General features: G+C 33.2%; 1 protein-coding gene across 1 annotated transcript; it reads right to left on the reverse strand.

Moving 5' to 3' along the window:
* Positions 1–244: 244 nt before the first annotated feature.
* On the reverse strand, positions 245–16,690 carry LOC134260069 (lysine-specific histone demethylase 2-like). Its single transcript, XM_062742654.1, has 20 exons — positions 16,616–16,690; positions 15,535–15,601; positions 15,183–15,320; positions 14,839–14,928; positions 14,228–14,444; positions 13,991–14,032; positions 12,859–13,018; positions 12,282–12,460; positions 11,781–11,966; positions 10,433–10,510; positions 10,131–10,265; positions 9,626–9,797; positions 9,383–9,441; positions 7,379–7,579; positions 7,005–7,079; positions 6,583–6,699; positions 6,142–6,270; positions 3,436–3,558; positions 1,892–2,044; positions 245–615 (listed from the first exon to the last, which is right to left on the reverse strand). The coding sequence occupies exons 2-20, from the start codon at positions 15,555–15,557 to the stop codon at positions 514–516; spliced, it is 2,379 nt and encodes a 792-aa protein (XP_062598638.1). The 5' UTR covers positions 15,558–15,601; positions 16,616–16,690; the 3' UTR covers positions 245–513.
* Between the last annotated feature and the right edge of the window lie 5,430 nt (positions 16,691–22,120).

Consider the following 22,120-nt stretch of genomic DNA (forward strand, 5'->3'; position numbering starts at 1 on the left):
CAAAAAGGGAGTTGGGGAGCGTTTGGGGAACATCTGTAACGGTTCCCGTTACAATTAGCACTAGTTGTTTGTGATTTGTGATTGTGGATTAATGATCAATGACACCTAAAATTTTTACACATAAGAGTACATGGACAAATGGTGAAGATTTTCTCTTTAAAAATGATAAATACAAAATTGCTTCACAGACATCAAACCTTAGCATTTAAATTTTCACAAAAGCACAAAAACATGCTGTTGCTTTTTTTGTTTGTTTGGTTGTTTTTTTTGGATGACAATAACGAGAAGATGAAAAGGGGCATCTTGTATTTTTTCTCTCGTAAGTCTTTTATCAAGTTAAGGGTTGTATTTATCTTCCCAAGTCCATCAACATTCACTCTTGTTAAGTGCTGAGGTAGTACATATTACGAACCTTTGCTGACCGTGAATTGTCAATGAAGACTGTCAATTTCACTGCCACTTAGGAACTTAAATAACTTTCGTAAAAAAATGATCTAGTCCATGTTGTCAGTTTCATGTGTCATCTTCTACGAGCGTGGAGAAGATTTTGTGTGCCTCCCGTATTCCACTAATGTATGCTCCGGTAACAGACTGGGGAAACTGTCGATTTGTGGCCTGCAATGCACAACAATGTATCCTCAGTATATCATTCACTCCAAAACATAAACTGTTGATAAGATTTTAAAAATTTCTTTTGCAAATTTGTGTGAAAAAAAATTCCCGTTTTCCAGAATGAATGATGTAAAATGGGTGAAAGAATGGGTGGACATAACGCCCATTTTGGATCTTTTTGCGACTCTTCTACCAAGCTATAAATGAAGTGTATCCAAAATATATTACAAGCAATGGAAAGAGCGACGTATACTTGGTTATATTGGGTGGAACATCTGTACAAAATCAATGCCCTGTTGCCATGTATCAAAATTGAAGAAACGATACATAAGAGTCGTCTTCCAGAATTTGACATATACCCGCAGTGGAGTTTAGATCACATAATCAATATTTATAGGAGGCGGGGCTATCGATCGGTGTCATTGTTGATATTTCTCTCTCTATCCCTCTCTCTCTCTCCAAAAATTCAAATGCTTGTTTTGTATATTACAGCGATGTCAATATGAAATTATTTAAAGTGATGACACGCAAAATTAAAACAAAATTTAATTTGCTAAATTTTGAAAACAGCAACCACAAATGCTCAAAGACATGATTTACAACGAGGTCAGGTAGAAGAATACAATGTAACTGTTTTCACGAGTACACTGGCAGGTGGACATCACGTGATGAATTGTAATAACAGGTCAATCGAAGACATAACAATGGAAGCGAGAAGTGTGTTTCGAACACGTTTTTTGCTAAATTAAGTGTGAGCAAACATTTATCGGCTCTTCTCCTTTTGATATAACATTATTTTGTTCGAAATACAAATACAGTTTTCTTAAGAACAGCTGATAAACATGTGCTGACTATGTATTCAGACGATGAAAAACGTGTGACCCTGATTATCTATTGATATTCAAGAAATCTTCAGGCACCATACCTTCGATATTTATTAAGTTTACCCAGAAAAGAGCATTTTAAATTCACATCCGTACCATGAATACACGGGTTAGATATCGGGGGCTTATGTGATAGAAAAAAAATAAACATTTTATGAAACTTAAATTTATGGCTTTTTCTCTGGCCAGTTAAGTCCACCAATTCTTCCTTTTCAACTACGTGAAAAATATAACTTTATCTGAGACTTATCCTTTAAACATTATTTAAATAAGTATTTAAACAATATTTGCTTATACTAATTCTATTATAAATACAATACATTTAGTACTGCTTTTCATTAGATTTACTGGGCAAAAAATATCACACAGAACTAAGAATCATGTCTATGACTTACCTCTCCTGCGAAGTAGATTTTGGATCCCACATCCTGTGACATGATATCGTAAGCATCCCCATCCACTCCTATGGGTATGTAACTATAGGACATCTTGGAGAACGGCTCTTTAGTCCATTTTGTAACAAAATAATCCAGTGGTTTTGGGACTGTCTGCAATCATACAGAATTGAATGATTTTTTTTTACATACAAGTCAATAGTTTCCACATTAAAGTGAAATTTTTATCTTTTTATAAACAAGTACATAGTTTTTGTCCCCCGCTTGAAAAGTGGGAGATATTAATTTGGGTTTGTCCGTCCGTCCGTCTTTCTGTCTGTAACGCTTTCGTTTCCACATGATATCTCGAGAACCCTTTGAGCTTTTGCAATGAAATTTAGCATAGCAACTCCCTATGGACTAAAGAAGAACCCTATAGATTTTGAGGTCAAAAAGTCAAAGGTCAAGGTCATAAATAAGCAAATTCTGTCTGTTATGATAATTTCGTTTCCACACGATATCTCTAGAACCATTTGAGCTATTGCAATGAAATTTTACATAACAACTCCCTGTGGCCTAATAAAGACCCCTATTGATTTTGAGGTCAAAAGGTCAAAGTTCAAGGTCATAAATTTACACATTCTGTCCGTGTGTAACACTATTATTTCCGGGCGATATTTCAAGAAGATTTTGAGCTTATTCAATGTACTAGTAATTTTATACCAAAACTCCCTAGGACCTCTCTCACCCCTCTCAAAGTGCCCCGCCCCGTTTGTTTCATTAGTATTTATAGTATTACATGTTACTATTTTTAGCACAGGGGCATGAGAAGAGTTACTGCGTATAAAACAGGTTCTCGGCGGACTTTATGTTCTTATTACATCTATTAGAACTGTTTAATAAAGGCTAAATAAATCAAACACCATGGATTGTGTAAAATTTTGACAATACTGAACATGAATATATACATGTATGTGACTTCACTTCTGCATATACTTGACTCCATGTAAAGCAATTCCGTGGTCTACTAGGTCTAGTGGTATGTTTCTCGCTTCCAGTGTGAGAGGTCCCGAGTTCAAATCCCGGACAGACTTTTTTTAAAAAATACTTTTTTTTTACTAAATAATAGTATTCAGCACGCGAAATGAAAAATTTACGAGGTCTGGCTTGTACAAACTCATAAAATCATCATTACAGTGTGATAAATATTCCATATAAAAAGAATCTTCTATACACATAATAAAGAATAAGCAATTAAATCTTTATATCCATAATGGTATATTTTATTTGCTTCAGTATACATGCATGTATACATATAATAATTCTACAAATTCAGTGAGGGGGATTCAACTCTCCCCCCTCCCTTCCCCCGAACTGCACATGTTTTACTTTTTCCTTAAGCGGGGGACACAAATTCTCTGAATTAGCTTGTTAAAACTGTTAAAAGTGAAATTTGTATCCCTGTACTTTATTTTGATAAAAAATAATGAAATTTTGTGAAACTAACTGAAGAAACCAAAGAAAACACATATCCGCTACATTCCACTTTATATTTACAAACATACCTCCTCTGGGAACATTAATTTGAGGACCTCCATAGAGGCAGCCACTATATCCCTGTCTAACCTTTCCCGTAGAATGAGGGCATTTCCTGTTAGATGGGTCACCAATATATACATCTTCTCCACCTGCAAGAAAAACCAGACTTGGATAAAATAGAGAATAAAGTGCCCCGCCACAGCATGATACGCCCGTCAAATATATTGTTCAATAATCATAAATTGGTTAAGGTGCAAGAAAATCTGATAACCTTGATTAACAGATTGACACAGATTTCAATGATCTGATTTCCATTTCTTATCATGTTTAAAATATTGTACATACATCTCTAAGAGACTTACAGTGTAGGGATTAATTATAACAAATAATACATCATATAATTCTAAACTGGCTGTGTTAGAACTTAACAAATATCCATCTGCAGCTTTAAATTGTTTATTGCATATTTTATGGAATAATGGAAATGCTACAGTCTAATAAAATAATCAAAAATAAATTATTCTTTAGACTATAAAATTCTAAGTGAGGCATGACTGCAATTTGTTGCAAATAAATAAAAATTGAAATGTAATTTTTTTTTTCAATGAACACATGTATAATTAGTTTTAATTATATTATTCAATACTAATTTGGTTTTAATCATACACTAAAACATCAATTTGTTTTAATTACATTACACCAATTGAAAGATCTTTATCTGGACTAAAGCCATTAAGAACTCTTAATTAACACAAGCAACTATGAGGCCATTTCTTTTTGCCCACCTCCCAAGAGATAAATTAAGATAACAGCTTCATGATCAGAGACTACCAGTTAGCTCCTGACAATAAACTCATTAATTTCTCTCTAATTTGACATGTGAATTTCTGCTATCAAAATTCTTCTTGACCAGTGCTTGATAATTATGCCCATGGGAAAAGCTGAATTCCTCTCAAAACATTAACATTTGTTACAGATTGCTGTTAAAGTATATGATGAAAAAATAAGTTTTTACTTAATCTAACATTTTTTATTAAGGATTTATAGTTTTAATTATATTATACAATATTAATTTAGTTTTTATCATACACTTTATTTTAAAGCATCAATTTGTTTTAATTACATTACACCAGTTGATAGATCTTTTTATGAACTAGCCATCAAGAACTCTTAATTAACACAAGCAACTATGAGGCCATTTCTTTTTGCCCAACTCCCAAGAGATTAAAGATAAAGGTAAGAGCTGCATTATCAGAGATCTGCTCTACCAGTTAGCTCCTGACAATAAACTCATTAATTGCTCTCTAATTTGACATGCAAATTTCTGCTATCAAAATTCTTCTTGACCAGTGCTTGATAATTATGCCCATGGGACAAACTGAATTCCTCTCAAAACATTAACATTTGTTACAGATTGCTGTAAAGTATTTGATGAAAAAATAAGTTTTTACTTGATTTAACATTTTTAAACAAGGATACAACTATATTCTTACATTTTTTAGGATTATGAAATTTAAAATTTTAAAGACTTCGTTTTAAAAAAAAAATTCACTTAAATTAAAGGTCACAGTGACCTTGAAATAGGCCGCGACACACCTTCTACCTAAGATGTATAATTTTGCCAAGTTTGAAAGCTCTAGGTCTAATAGTTTTCAAGTTATGAGCCGGACAGGATTTTTCCATATTTGGCCATAGCATCTTTATTAAAGGTCAGAGCGACCTACATTTTGTGCGCAACACACCGTCTACCCAAGAAGTATCAACTGTCAAAGTTTGATAATCCTAGGTCTAATAGTATTCAAGTTATGAGCCGGACACGAATGGACAGACGGACGGACATGAAGCCTATAACATAATACGTCCCGTCTTAAGACGGGCGTATAAAAATCAATAGATTTGGTTTATTAGGGAAAACTGCACTAAGTATTAAATCTACTTTAATTACCGTCTTCCTTGGAAGACGGTATTGTATAGTTGAAGTTTTTTACAGTCTTCGGACTATGCACTTCCTCTCTTTTGTGATTGGTAGAAAATGCATGATGAGAAAATTTTCAATTATTTCATTGGTTAAAATGCTGTTCAAGGCAAGGGAGATAACTTTCTGATGATCTAATTTTCGTACGACTTAACAATTTTGAAAGATTTTCAATCTTAAAAAAATTGACAAAACGAACAACAAAATCAGCAGTAATTAATTCCTAATAACATGATTTTTTGTATAGCAAAAAATAACAAGATCTCTTTAACTTCATTATAAATAAACTTTGATTTTTATTGCTTGCAGGCTTTACAATTTGTTATTATTCTTTTCCCCTTTCTTGTTTGAAGAAGGAAATGGAATCAGCCGAGGTTTGCCGAAAGCTCTCGGCGAGTCAAAGTTTACGGAGATGACCGAGCGACAACCGTGGTAGGGCTAATGCCAGTAAAAAGTTAATGTAGAAATACAAAATCAAGAAATTCAAAAGAATTATACGGCCTGATAGGTGTAGATCAGTTTACAGTTTAAGATTGTTGCTAAAGACGGGAAGCTTTTTAAAAAAGCTCTACTTGTTAATACTGATAATAATCTTTGAAGTTATCTAACAAACTTCTTTTCAATCCTGATTTTTTTTTTTTCAGAACATACATTTACTTTCACTTTAAATGATTTGAAAATCTTAAAAGGATCTTAGATATCAGTGTTTCTTCTCTAACATGTATTTCTGATCATGATGTAAATGTTTAAAACTGACCTCTTCCACAGAGAAATCATAGAAGACATTGAAGTATCCCCTGTTCTCCAGCTCATTAGGAATATGTCCAAACACTCTACAGTCTTTAATCTTATTCCTCCAGAAGGGTCTGGGGAATCTCAAAATGACCTGAAAAAAAAGAGCAGTGGTAATTTCAAGAAAATCAACCTATTTTCTTACATCTTAAAAATTTAGAATCCATCCAAAATAGCCTTAAAATATTATCTACTGTAAATCACTTTTTATTCGTGAGAACTTTCTTTTCGCATAATTACACAAGCCAATGAGCTCGGAAAAATTTTATTCTCGTGTATGATAGAATTCCTTATGATTATATAGAGGAATAACAATTTGTGAAAATTATGTCTCACCAATCAAGATTCAATGACAATCTCACCAAAATAAGATTTCACAAAAATTTCATCATCTACAGTACTTTACCTTTTCTATCTTCCCGACCCCTAATGACCTCATGGCCTTTGACTTCCACTCTGGCAGGATGGGGACAAACTCCACATCGTCATCTTGTAATACAGCCAGGGGAAGTGTCACCAACACCTGTCAGACAGAACATCAAGCTATTCAAGTAATGTATAGTTCAATAAAAGTCTTCATGATTAAATTTAAATAAATCAAACATGAATTATTTATGGAATGAAGGTATTATCATGAATTCTGGCTCAACAATCAAATATTGTATATAGATTAGAATGACCAAAAAAAACTTATCATATTATAACATGTTATTTTAAAATATGTTAGTTGTTATACTTCAACAGAAAGTAGGGGAAAAACAAAATTAACATGTAATCTGAGCAGTCAATTATGCACAGTAGGCAACTCTACAAACAGGAGTTATATACCTTGTCAGCTTTCCATTCCTTCCCCTGTTCTGAGATGACAGTTACTGTTTCCTCCCCATATTCTACTCTCTTCACCTGCGATTGATGCAAGAATATAGAGGAATCATAGTAATAAACATAAAAATCATAGAAGAAACATGTAAAAAAAGTATTTACACATGGTTAAGGCAACAGTGTCCCTGTATACAGTATTTTTGCAAAAATTCTCATTATATTTTATTGTAACCATGGAAATACAAGTATACAACCCACAAAGGTTTGATGAAGATTGAGGCTGAACAAAATGGAGTAAATTTTGATTATTCAGTTGCAATGCGGGCAAGAGAACATTAGCCCTTATTGTACATGTATAGTAATCGTCCTTTATTTCATACCTGTGTATTCAATTCTATGTGCAGCCCTTCTGACAGCTTAGATAACACTTGGGAGTAGCCCTCGGGTAACATGAGATTGTCCCCACAGAACTGGGGGTAGTCCTCGTTCTGGTCCCAGTGGATGGCAGACACGGCCTTCAGATTGGCTCCGCAGGCGTACTCCAGGTTACTGATGTGGAAATTCATCAGGGACTCCTCTTCCTTTAACACAATAATCAGAAACCATTGTAAGAGGAGGAGGCCATCATGAATTTGTTTTTGAATCAAAGAACTTATTTTAAAAGAACATGAAATAAAATGCTAAGTTTTTAAAGCTGTGATTTGCTTATTTGCCAAAAAGAGAAAATCAAAATTCTACCTATCAGACGGCTTCAAGTACCGGTAGTTAAGTGAAAAAAATTTCTAGGGAAAAAAAAGTGATTTAATAAATTTATTTGATTTTTAAAATTATAAAGATTTAATAATTATAAGGTTTTTTAGAGAAATCTTTGATGAAAGTAATAAATATGAGAAACTGCAGTCTGCAAATTACAAACTTTCCAATGATTCCAACCCTGACATCCCATACACAGCTGCTCATGCAAATATGAAAACCAAAAAATATAACTAAAAACAAAATTCATGCACAACCATCTCTCCATAAATTTAGCATGGAATAGGAGTTGTTAGGAAATACTGCTCATCATTTTGGTCTTGATATAAAGCACAGTATTTGCATTTGCAAGTCACGAAAGTATGTGACTAATCATTCAAAAGTGCACCATTAGCTCTTCCAATCAAACTAACGTTATCATCATGCAATATTTAGTTAAATATGATATCACAACTATCATGGAATTCAATTGTAGTTTTCAGAGCTAAATTTATATTTGTTTGCATGCACTGTTGCAAAAACTGTGTATTTGAAGTTTTTTTTTTAGAAATTGTTGATATAACATGTACTGGCAGGACTTGATTTTTTGAGATCGATAATAACAATAATGATTCAAGATACATCATAATAACTAGATTAAAAAATAAAACTTTTACATTTTTTTCAAAATATCCATGAAATGTTTCCAAAATGATGCATGTATTTCGAGAGAGGGGGAAGGACAAAGATTTAGGTCCTAACAATGAACATAGAAATCATCTTCTGGTGTTCATCCTGGAAAACAATTAAAATTGCCAAGTTAGATTCAATTCCTGAATAAATTCACTCTGTTTTTTTAAATGAATGACACAATGTATGTTTTCAAGAGAGAGCAGAATTAAAGGCCTCTCTTAGTCATATGACTATTATGTATTTCTCAAACTACATGTATGACCAACCAGGACTTAAAATCATCTAACAATCTTTTTTCAGAAGTAACATAGCTAACAATTCTTTCAAAATTAATGACCAGACTAGGGTTGATTAAACATTTTTCTGCCAGTGGCCTTGACCTTGCCAAAATAACTAAGGTCAAGATCATGACCCTTTTTGTGTCAAGTATGAATTTTCAGTATTTCTCAGTTATATCTTGGAAATGACTCCACAGAGAGACTCACACATGGATTGAAAGTCTAATTTATGATTTCTATATACCACCCAAGCTTTGTTTGAGAGCAGTCAATGCATACATGTACATGTAAATGAAAGTAAGGGTAGAACATGGATATGGCCAGTCCAAATGAAAATGTAGGATACATAAGCTTTAACATTTATTAAACATTACTGAGAGAGAACAGCCCTAATTGTATCATCCTTGCAAATCTGGTTCTTGGAGCATTCACAGTGGCCTATGATTAGATTTATGCTGGGATGGACAGATATTTTTTTGACATTGGGTATACGGGTATACATGAAGTGTAAGCACTCCTCTTGGACAAGTATGTTCAAAATTAGGGGTTTTTTTAATCAAGAATCAATTGAAAATCAAAGATGACTTTTGAGTGAAATATGCAGATAGCTACATGATGAGTGCCATGCGGTATTAGATGCAAGTAGTATATACATTTAATGAACCTTTACACAGTACTTACTGTGGTGAAGGAAAGCTGAGATTCATCTAAAAACTGCTGATGCATTTCCTTTAGTTTGGCTGAAATTGACAACACCAGAACATAGGATAATATTCATTAAATTATGGCAATTTTAAATTTTTTAATATCATTTCATAACCTTATCTTTATAAACTACAATATTTGTGACATAATGTTCTGAAAACCAGAATTAAAAAGAGCTTAAAATAACTTCATAGCATTCAAAAGCTGAAATCAGTTTACCCAGTAAACTGGTATCCTGTGCTAGTTCCCTGCCCTTCCTCCACTCTGCTATGATGTCTAGAATGGCATTAAAATGGAAGTCCATCCTACTGTCTGTCTTCTGATCGACCAGTTCTCCCTTCTCACTGATTAACTCACACCGGTCTGACAGTCTCACTACGGGTATACCAGCCTGTTTATACCACAAACAAGTAAAACTTTGTAATAATACTTATTGTAAATAATCAAATATTTGCAATACCTTAATTTTGCAAGAAAAGTACATGTGTATTTAAAAAAAAATCATAATGTACACAAATTTTTCACAAAATCAGGTCATTATTGTATATAATCTTTACTAATAAAAATATAAACAAGATTGAAAATTTTGAAAGTACTTTGTCTTGTTAAATTAAGAGAAAATAAACTTCCCACAAATATAAGTGATTTATAGTTAATGGAATTGTAGTATTGTAGTTTAATTCATACCTCATCCTAAACAAAACTTATTAACTATAAAATTTACCTGTTCACAGATAATGGTTATTGGGTTATTGACAGCTCCATTCAGTATCTGAGCACCCTTCCCAACACATACACCTAATGATTGGTCATCACAGACACGCCCACCTATCTCTGACCTTGCCTCCAATACTGTTACCTAAAAATAAAGCAACATTAATCAAAGCCGCAGGTGATCACTGAATTATCATATTAATTGTAATATTTCAATGGAAGATATAAATTGACAGCACAGATCAAGTGACTGCTGATTTATGGATACATGTTTTTATATATTTTGAAAAGTTCAATTCCTGGCTCTCTTACCTTTACTCCCAGTTCATGAAGTCTTTTTGTTGCCGCTAAACCAGCTGTTCCTGCCCCGATCACTATCACAGATAAATTCTATAAATAAACACTATCACAGATAAATTCTATAAATAAACACTATCACAGATAAATTCTATAAATAAACACTATCACGGATAAATTCTATAAACACTATCACGGATAAATTCTATAAATAAACACCATCACAGATAAATTCTATAAATAAACACTATCACAGATAAATTCTATAATTAACCACTATCACAGAAAAATTCTATAAATAAACACTATCACAGATAAATTCTATAATTAAACACTATCACAGATAAATTCTATAGATAAACACAAAAGACATGTACTTCGTAATACTGTAAATAAATCAAAACAAGATGTGTTTGTGAAACACTATGCGCCCGACGACAACAAAGTTCAAAAAAAAATTTCAGAAGATAAGTCAAGGTCACAAGGTCATTGATAATTATAATGCACACCAAATATGAAGTCTCTATCTGTGATGGTTCAAAAGTTATGGAGAAAGTTTGTTAAATCTATTTTTAGCATAAAGGTCACAGTCAAGGTCACAAGGTCATTGACCTTGGTGTCATTTGAAAGAGCGTCACTGGTGGAGTATGCATATCAAATATGAAGTCTCTATCTCTCATGGTGAAAATTCGAAAAAGCTATTTTTAGCAAATAGGTCAGTCAAGGTCACAAGGTCATTGACCTTAGTGTCATTTGAAGATCTTCAGTAGTGGAGTATGCACACCAAATATGAAGTCTCTATCTGTCATGGTTCAAAAGTTATGGAGAAAGTTTGTTAAATCTATTTTTAGCATAAAGGTCACAGTCAAGGTCACAAGGTCATTGACCTTGGTGTCAATTGAAAGAGCGTCATTGGTGGAGTATGCATATCAAATATAAAATCTCTCATGGTTCAAAAGTTATTCGAAAAAGCTATTTTTAGCAAATAGGTCATAGTCAAGGTCACAAGGTCATTGACCTTGGTGTCAATCGAAAGAACTTTATTGTGGAGTATGCATACCAAATATGAAGTCTCTATCTTTCATGGTTCAAAAATTATGGCGAAGGTTAAAGTTGACAACAGACAGGCAGACAAACAGACAGGACAAAAACAACATAATCGGGTGATAATATTGTTCATTAACAACATACCAAGGTGCATGCAATTTGTTTTGTGCAATCTTTTTAAAATTAAATTCCAAGATTATCTTTTAAGAATTTTTTTAAAAGGATTATTTCTAGAAAATTTATTTCCCATATAACATTATGGGCGACCAAAAACAAATAATGACATTACCCACCACTTAAGACATGGCAGACTTACAGGTTTGATGAATTTGTTGGATATATACGTAGCCTGAGGAGACTTGGGTATACTGAGTAGCCCCACATTGATCAGGCCCCGCTTCGTGAGGAACCACAGGATTTTGTCCAGACTCTCTACATACATCACCCTCCCCAAACCCCGACAGATGATCTGGGTGGCACACCTCTCTTTCGTTAACCATTCCTGTCGTGAGGAGAAAAATCAATTCATTAGAATTACTATTAAAAGAATAATATACATGTATAATGAACATAATACTAGGAAATCAAAAATTTTAGTTCAATTTTCTTTTTTTTTTTTTTTCAAGGTATGACAAGGCCTACAAATCTATGTCCACTAAGAAATGTACATGTTTTTTTTACATAACTAACTACACAATTACCGTATTCTTCATCAATGACATTAATTCCCCATGAATCCATATTTTTTTTTTCAAATCATGAAATCTGCCCCCCCCATGAAAATGTGTGATTTTATACAGTACTCAAAATACCTCACCTTAAAATTTAAGTTCCACAGAGTTAGACAAATATTTCTAATGGCTAGATACATGGAAGGTATGGCTGAATATTCGGGGAATTCGTCCATTTCCAGCTCCTCCATGACATCAGGCACCACACCACTGGCTATCTCCGGACTGTCCACTTCGACAAACGGCCGCAGGTACTTGTTCATCACTGAAACAGAAAGGAATGCGTAAAAATGCAAAAATGCAAGGTCACTGACTCATTGTACAAATATTGTTTAAAAGTACTTTGTTTTGTTATAAAAATTTTGTTTTTAATTCAATCATTGTTAACTGCACAAGTAAATGTGTAAACTGTACAGAATCTGTATTTTATTGTTAATCCATGTCAACTCAAACCATATGGTATAATCTAAAAAAAAATTCAATGAATGTAAATTAAAGCATATCTATGATTCGCTCTTTTCTTTACTTCATTTCAAATTATTTCCTTCCATACCAATGAATTACTGCACAGAAAGAAATCCCCATGGCACAATAATATGCAAGAATTAGATATATATGATTTGAATTTATTTTATTCTATAAAATCTCCTGACATGGATTTACCTGGTGTTTTTCTTTCTTTGAAGACTTCATGGTCTGATGGACTCATGCCTAATTTGTCTGGAAAGTAAGAGGTAAGGTGGGGCCAGGCAGGGGAATTCTTCATGTAAGACAGACTACTCAATAGGGGGGTCCATGAGGGATCTCGTGTCAAGCTTACTCTCTGAAAGGGTGAAATATAATGATGTATGTACATGAAGAATTACATATACACTTGTACATCAAATTTGCTGGAAACTGTGCCAATTGCTTAGCAGTTTAATATTATAAAGCAAAATGCTTGGCCTAGATTAGCTAAAGCTATACCATAACAAAGTACGCAGCTAGGATAAGGCTACCCATAAAAATATCAAACTGTTCAAGTTGTAGTAACTTCTCTGAACTACCTAGATATGACGTCATAATAGTATGACATCAAAGTACTTGAGCCGGGGAAAGTGTCATAATTTTTAAATAGCATGTAGATTTATTGTAGGATTTCAAATGTGCTGTTATGTTGAACATTTGAAATTTAAATACAGATATGCACATATTCAAACAATAACCAAAAACTATGTGTGAAATGCTACCCTTATACGTCCGTAGACAGACTTAGAATTTAAGAATCTTGTTTATATTGGACTGGCACAAGTGATAAACAAGGGCTTCTGTGAGAACAAGAGAAGTATGTTCTAACTGAATTTTGCTTGTGTGGTTTATCCATTTTTGTATAAATCGCGATATGGAAAAAAAGTTGAAGTAAAATATTTGTTTAACGAGTAAAAATTAAACCTGCCCCCAGCACTTTCTGTGTCCCAGAGATCACAATGAGTTGATCTATGTAACAAACTTTGAACAATATTTTTGTTTTGCACTTGTGCCGAAGCGATTTTTGTGCAACAATTAGGAATATAATAAATCTACGTCACGTGATCAACACAGTCATGTGACATCTCAAAAATGCTTGAAAATAAAACCTAATTAAACTATTATCTCAAGTTGACTGCAATTTCAAGCAAGGATTACAAATCAAAATTAAAATCTAGCTCAAAATAAAATGTATATTTTTTAGGCATTTTAAGCCTTCGGACAGCCTTATCATAACTGTGTAAGCAGTGAACATTGTATTTCATAAACACAGGGCAAACAAACATACCTGATCCTCAGGAACTTCACAAGGATTTTCCAGTTTGGATTTCTAGGATATAAAAAACAAGATATTTACGATATATTAACCCAATAAAATGAACTACAGTGGTACATGTTAAATGATTCTTTTGCTTTGTTAATTTTTTTTTGAATTAAATCTATTGATAATTGATATATTTCAGCTAATCAGTCATTCTCTGCAAAATTATGAAAAGATTTAAAAAATATCCAAAGAAACACCAACTTTGCCCGAGGCCATAGTCCCACAGACATAATTTTTGAAGAATTCTGGGATAGGCGTAGAGCTTTTGGACCACTGCCTCCACTTGTGGCAATCTGTACACTGGACCCAGAATGGCAGAATACTGTTGGTCATGAACATCCTGATGCTAGCGTCCGTTGTCCCGTGTGTGCTCCAAGACTTCTTCCAGGCTAGGTACACCTCGTAACCATCCTTGTGGCTAAAATGGTTTGTTAAAAATATTAACAAGATTTGCACGTTGTAAAACTAAAAGATATTTACTAGATGTTCAACTTTAAATTCAAATAACGTAACTGTAATACATGATTGTACAGATATATTGTAAAAGTGGTTATATTAAAGGGTTGAAAATTTTTAGTAATTTTGGAAACATTTGATGATCTATAGTAATGATATGCACAAATGTGAAAGTTGACGAGAAAACTTTTACAACAAATTTAAATCACTCAAAGTTTCCACTTTTACAGTGCTTGTACAATGTACAAGCTATATTTTTTAATTTTGTGTTGATATGCACAAAATTGAGAGATAACAAATTTAAATCCCTTTACAACTCTGCATATGCATAAACAGTATGTTGATGCAATACCCACCATCTATAGTAATGATCAAAACATTCATTGCAGTAGTGCTCAGCGGCACTCGTGTGATACCAGCGTGATGTGTAGCCACTCCCAGCACATCTGTGTAGAGAAATTCAATCATCTGTTTTAAATGCAACTTGATTCATGAAATATATTTTCTAGAGATGAGAAATTTATCACTCAAAGAGAATAAATAAACTGAACTGCATGGACATATAAAATTTTGAATATTAACACAAGACACATGGTTTGCATTATGCAAAAAATGCTGCATATCAACTTATAAAATTAAATATTTCTGGATCTAAAATTTGGACCAAAATTGTCGTCTCATGTACACAGAAATTACCCACCTCTCTGTAGCACCCACAAAACAAATAGGGACTTTGGTGGGGCAGCCACTGTGAGGACAACGTCGGATGTTTTTATATGACGGATCCGATGCAGGTTCAGTGTTATCTAGTGTTTTTCTTTTCACATTTCTACGACCACTGCAAAATATTTTTAATAAAGTATGTGTACAATAAACAATATAGGAACAAAAAAAACCCAAACATTGTTAAGAAAGAGGTATTCAACACTGTGTTTGCTTTATCATTCAAGATCATGTTATAAAATGACAACACTTGAAGGATTCTTCGATTTCTGATTAACGATTCTAACATGCATAAAAGGCAAACATTAAGTATATAAAGAAAGACATACCTGGAGGAGACTCCAGTAGACATGACTGACACTGACTCAGCAAAAATATATCAGCTCACATTATAACCTGTAAAATATAAATTATATCTTCCAGTTTTAGTAACATGCTGTACCTTACTCAAGAGATTTTCTCTGTTGTAGTGTTTTGTGCTATACGGAGTTACATTGTATGGACCCTGGATATCAGTGCAGATAGTTCAGTGGTTAGAGCGCCTGACAGTTTGTCCGAAAAAACTTACGTTTTCCTGGCTTTTTTTACGATTTTGATATTTTACATGCCAGGAAAACGTCAGATTTTTCGGACTACTGACAGTGACTAGTGATGCTAGACCCAGGGTTTGATTCCTGGTCCAGCCACAATTTTCTTCTTTGACCTGTTGCATTTGGTGCCATTGACCGCAAAAGGCCTTGCAGGTAATTGTCCAGTCAAGGGCTAAAGAATTCTTTTTCTGTGTCTTGGAGGGTAACACTATCTAAGGAGGGAGGATGGTGGTTTTGGCTACATATGGATTCTGGGTATTTGCCTGGGTGGCTTAATGTTCTAGGCGCATGACTGGAAAACTAACAATTTGAACATCATTCAACCTTTTCTGTCAAGTTGAGAAAAAAACTAGTTGTTTTTTCCTCAACTTAACGGAAAAGTCCAAGTGATGTTCCGATTGGTAAACTAAGAATCCCAGCTTTGATTCACTGTTCAGTCGTAACTTATGCTTTCCTGCTACAATTTTTGTTTATTATCATTCTTTTCATATGAAAGTGTACAGTACATATTCTGACTTACAGCCATACAGGCCCTGGGGATTTATATTAATTTTAATGTCAGATGAAAATGGTTATATGAACGTCTAAATCTATATTGAATGACTTGTAATAAGTTGTAAACATAGAAAATTAATTAAAACATACCAAACATATAAAAGCATTATCTAAAAAATAAATTAAAGGAAATTCAAACTTAGAAATACAACTGTTATTCTTCCTATAAATAAGCGGAAAATAGAGCACTATATTCATTAAAGTATTAAACGACAATGCAAACCAAACGATAAGATAAGATAAAGTAAAAGAACCATATAATTACGTATTTTGAAGGTGGTCACGGTGTTCCTTCGTCGCCTCGCGGGAAATATGAAATAAACAATCAACATCCGGTTTGTATAATAAACGGAGGAGATACTGTTGGCAGAATTAATTCCGGCGAATTCATTCTTCACATATTCAGGACATTTTTCTAATTTTCAGGACTAATTTTTTTTGGTGAATAAAAGATATAAGCGTGTCTTAATAAATATTTACAAACTAAAGAAATTAGACTTCCTTTTCAATCCTGATTAATATTAAAAATAAGCCCATTGGCTACAACACTCACCTGACTCTGCATCAGATTTTCCCCAATAGACATCGCATGCAGGCACTTGTTTCAGTACTGATTTTTGTTAACACATAATATAATAAATGTTTTTATCACAATAAAAAAATAATCACAGAAACTATTGTCTGTGATATACATGTAATTCCAGTTTTGCATGTGTAAAATTTTGGTGCCCAACCATGTTCAGTAGCTGAAATTTAAAAATATAACTACCATACAATATAAAGTACACTACATCCCACCGCTTCCACCGAAGATTTCACTATATGTAAAACTTTGATTCTCTACTATGGCCCCTGTTACAACACAATTTGAAAAAAAAAAAATTCAAAGTGCGTTAAATTTGGGACCAAGTTAACGCACTTTGAGAAAATAATTTTTATTTTCAAAGTGCGTTAATATAGCCTATCATATTAACATGTACTTTGAAAAAATGTGCAAATTTTATAAAGAATTTATATTTTTGCAAATTTTATTTGAATATGTTATTACTTTGGCTAAAAAATTTAATAACTTTTTGTTGCTTACGATCACGATATAGATCTGAAGATATAAGAAAATGCAACAAAATGGAGTCAAAGTTTGTATCCTGATTAAAAAATAAACCTCTATCACAACATAACGGTCTTTTTATAGTTAATTGATAAGTTTTTAGAAGTATATAAAATTTTCTAATTCCTGTGCAAGATAAAATGGCCCTTTTAAACTTTATACAAGTAAAGTAATTTAAATAGACATATGCATAACCTATTTAACAATGTATTTCACTTTAAGAATATAAAAAAAAAATATGCATTTCATATTCATATTTTTGATAAATTGCAACTTTATATATTAAATATATATATTACAGATTCACTTTGGCTAAATATTATGTATATCGTAATTTATGGCTAACAATCTTTTTAATGTTGAAAACCTCTAATTCTGAATAACTTCTCCCACCTCAATCTCCATACACCAACACTTAAACTTATATGTATAGAGCAGCCCGGTCCTCCGGGCTGCAATAAAGAAATTGGTTGAGGTTCCTTCTACCTGTCATTTCCTCTTTCTCGATGAGGATATAAATCAATTCATCTGGTTTTCGAAAGAAATATAAGGAAAAAATGCTGCATATCTATTATTAAAATCTAATTCTGAAAATTTTTATTTGAAGTATATTTTTTCATAGTGCGTTTAAGTGCCTCCATGGTAAAATATTGTTGATGTACACTTTTAACGCACTTTGAAAAATATTTACAAAGTGCGTTAATGTTGTCCTAAATTTGACGCACTTTGAAAAAAAATTTCAAAGTGTGTTGAAAATCTTTTCAAAGTGCGTTCCAGTAGATTCAAGAGGACCATGAGCTGAAAATTCAATGTAAATGTAAAACTTTGATTACTTATTGTGACATCACCCTTCCCACAAGAGCCAATAAGTCTTAAACAATTTAGAAGCTACACTACCTCAGATCAGGAAGCTTTCACACAAGTTTCAATTTTTTTGGCCCAGTGATTCTTGAGAAAATTCTTGAAGATGTTTCTTATATACTAGTATTTCAGTATAAAACTTAAAACCTCGATCGCAGCCTACCCTAACCCTGGGGATCATGATTTGAACAACTTAAAAATCCACAATATATCTCAGAAAGTTTCCACAAAAGTTTCAGCCCTGGGTCCTTACAGATTTTTGTCCTCATATATTTCAATATAAAAATCTAATTTCTCTACTGTGGCCCACCCTAACTCCAGCGGCAATAATCTGAACAATTTACAATCTTCACTGCCTCATAAGTTTCCACGTACACGTAAGTTTCAGCTCTTTTGGGTCCAATGGTTCTTGAGAAGAAAAAAGATTTTGAAAGTTTTCTTATGTATTTCAGTATAAGACTTTGATTGCATATTGTGTCCGCATCCTTACCTCGGGGACCATGATTTGAACAATTTTGAAACTACACAACCGCATGAATTTTTTATATAAGTTTCAGCTTTTCTGATCCAGTGGTTCTTTGGCGACGTTTTTCAGGCGTTTTTCACCATTTTCATATTTAACGTACTAAATATCAAAATCGTACAAAACGTATGAAAAACACGTTTTTCAATATTTTGATTATCACAAATGGCACGTGAAATATTAAAATCGAGTGGAAAACTTCGGCTTACGTTTTGACGAGATCATTTATCATGTTGAAAATTTGAATTTACTGGATGAAGGCGAAATTTACAATTCGTTTTCATCTACCCCACTTTGTAAATTCAAAACTTACAACATGATATTATCCCTTCTGACTTTTTAAAATAATATGTTGATGGTGCGACCGTTATGGTGAGCGCAGATATTTATTTTGTTATAGTTTAGATCGGGCTCGTCAAACTGCACGCGATATTTGGTGCGTCTAGACTCTGACGTCACATGACGTCGTATGTAAGTTATGCCCTGTTCACACGGAGAGTTTAATTCGCAGTAAATTAATGCGAAGTAAACTAATGCGAATTAAAATAATGCGAATTAAATTGCGTTCACACGACAGCTAATTCGAAGTAAACTAATGCGAATTAAAGTTTTACTTCTGCAGCCCGGCGTCAGCACGGCTATTATGACGTCATTTGCAGATCACGTCACTTTATGCAGAAGCAGATCCATTTGACATAATGGCAAAGTTTCTGTATGCACATTTTGATGATTAACAAAATTTTCCTTAGTTTTTCACTCAAAAATAGCACAAGTACCTATAGCTGACCACCGACAAGTGGCATTTCTAAATTTTGCCATTACGCATGCGTCAGAAATTTAAATAAATTAAGTTGTTTAGCGTTCACATGGAGCTAATGTTAAAGTAATTTAATGACATAAACTAATTCGAATTAAACTAATTCGCATGTAAATTTAGAGTGAATTTAGCTAATTCGCAGTAAACTTACGTTTAATTCGAATTAAACTCTCCGTGTGAACAGGGCATTACATATCCAAAAAGAAGCCTGAACAGTGCTGAAAGTAAATGAAGAAAGTTTCGTTTACTATTTATCTTCAATATTTATCCATTAAATCAAGACATGTTTACTTTTAGTTGAAATTTTTCCTGCTATTCTCGCGAGAACGTATCTTTAACAAGTGATGCATTGTGGGTCCAAATTACTGCATCAAAAAATTCTATCGAATGAATATGCAGTAGTCCGAATTTTCTCTTCGCACAGGCGTTGCTTTAAGAGCTCGCAGTGACTAGCGTGGCTTCGCGACGCTCGCTGCGCTCGCTATAATTTATGTAAATTCTGGAATAATAATATCACTCCCATTGAAAACGTAAGTAAGAGATATTATTATTATTATTATTTTTATTAAATCTGTAAATCAGAGGATTGAAAAAGTACATTTTTGATCATTTATTTCTAAACTTTTAAATAATAAGTTACGCCCAAACCGGTGCGCTTACAATAAATAACACTTATTCCTTCTGTAAACTCTTTGGTAGCATCTTCGTCGTGGATAACAGTTATCTCCATAATCAAGTCAAGTTGACGAGGGAAATAGGTTGTAATTACCACAAAGCAATTTACACCTTACCCAAAGGACGGAGGACATATTATGACTTCCTACCGGAAAGTGTTTGGCACATTGCCGTCAACAAGATTAACGAAATTAAACATGCCCACTGCCAGACGTTTCCTGGAGAAAATCCACCGGGTCAGCCAATTTTAAAGCAATATGCCACAGATATAAATGCTGGTCACCTTTTTGGTAAGTATATTTCGCACCTGCATGTCCGATTTACCAAAATCAACGAATTGCATTGATGTGAAGAAACTTTTCAGAATGAAATTTACCATTAATTACTGTATTAGATTTTAAATTCTTTGATGTTAGTCATATGTCAAAAATGTCGTAAGTCCATCAACAATAAAAATGCAACAGTTCGTAAGCAGTAGTCACATGGGATTGTACATTATCATCGGACCCAAACCTATGTTCTTCAAAAGAATACGAAGAGAAATGACATTGTACATATAGCATGAACGGATCCAGATTTTTAAAATTAAGATGGGTACCCCACCCACATATTTGTTTTAAAATAGCAAATAAATTTATTTTAAAAAATTCTACGAACAAATATCCTCAATGTTACAGATACCTGTACTTAAAATCTGAAGAAAGAGTTATAGCTCATGCAAAATTCAACTGTTCTACAAATATAATTATTACTACTTTTAACTTCAATACGTATTTTTTCATTATATTTGGAAAGAAATATACAAAATCATATATTGAATAAGAAATTGCCAATTTTAATAGAGGTCATCTTCTCAGTAGGGGGTTCCATGTTTAATCTTTGTCAAGTTATAAATGTTCTAAAGATTTTGAGCAATATTCTTTAAGTGTTTAGCAATTCTACCCTTGACCTTGTGACTTCAAATTCAGTAAGGGTCATTTACTTTATGAGTTATACCTGTGTTAAAAGTTTGATGTAAAATAAAGGATTCTCGAGATATCTTTCTATACGCAGACTAGTTTGATTCTTGACCTTTAAAGTTTTATCTGGTGAATTGATTTTAGGGACCATCTACCCTTCACGAGGAAACATGCTTTTCAAGATATATTTATCGCACGACATATGGTATGACCATCTGACATATCGACAGGTGCCAAGCAATATGCCGCCTTTTTTGAGGGTGCATGGTTGGGTGTAATATTAGATCCCTATATCCTCTTTCCCCAGTTCCAACGGTCCTAGTTCCCGATTTACATTTACGTTTTACGGTCGACACTGGCTGATTTAGAGGGGGCGGGCCCCCTTTAATGAAAAAAAAAAAAAAAAAAAAAAAAAACACAAGATTTGATAAATCAAGGTTTTTTTGGTGTGTCTGTGGACCCCTGCCCTGACCCAAAACTGCCCCCCTTTAAGATTTCTGGATCCGCCACTGATCGATATACATGTATTTCGTCCTTTTTGTCAGATTTTATTTTTATCAAATGAACTCTGGAATATGAACACAAGTATTATTTTGTTTGAGATGATGTCTAAAATTTCGGGACGTCTTAGGTTAAATTTCCCCGTTGATCCATTTACGAGTTATTTAATTCTAAAATTCATCTTATAATCACTGTTGTTTGTCTTTTCATTAGATTAATGAGAGCAAATTAATAAGCAAGGATTGAAAGAAGGCTCTGTATTTAACCATTCTTAATTATAAAATAAGACCATCGGGACATTGCTGCGATTACACGTACTCACTTTA

Source organism: Saccostrea cucullata, unplaced genomic scaffold, assembly GCF_032062105.1.
Source record: "Saccostrea cucullata isolate Sc308-1 unplaced genomic scaffold, CSIRO_AGI_Scuc_v1 ctg2263, whole genome shotgun sequence".
NCBI lineage: Eukaryota > Metazoa > Mollusca > Bivalvia > Ostreida > Ostreidae > Saccostrea > Saccostrea cuccullata.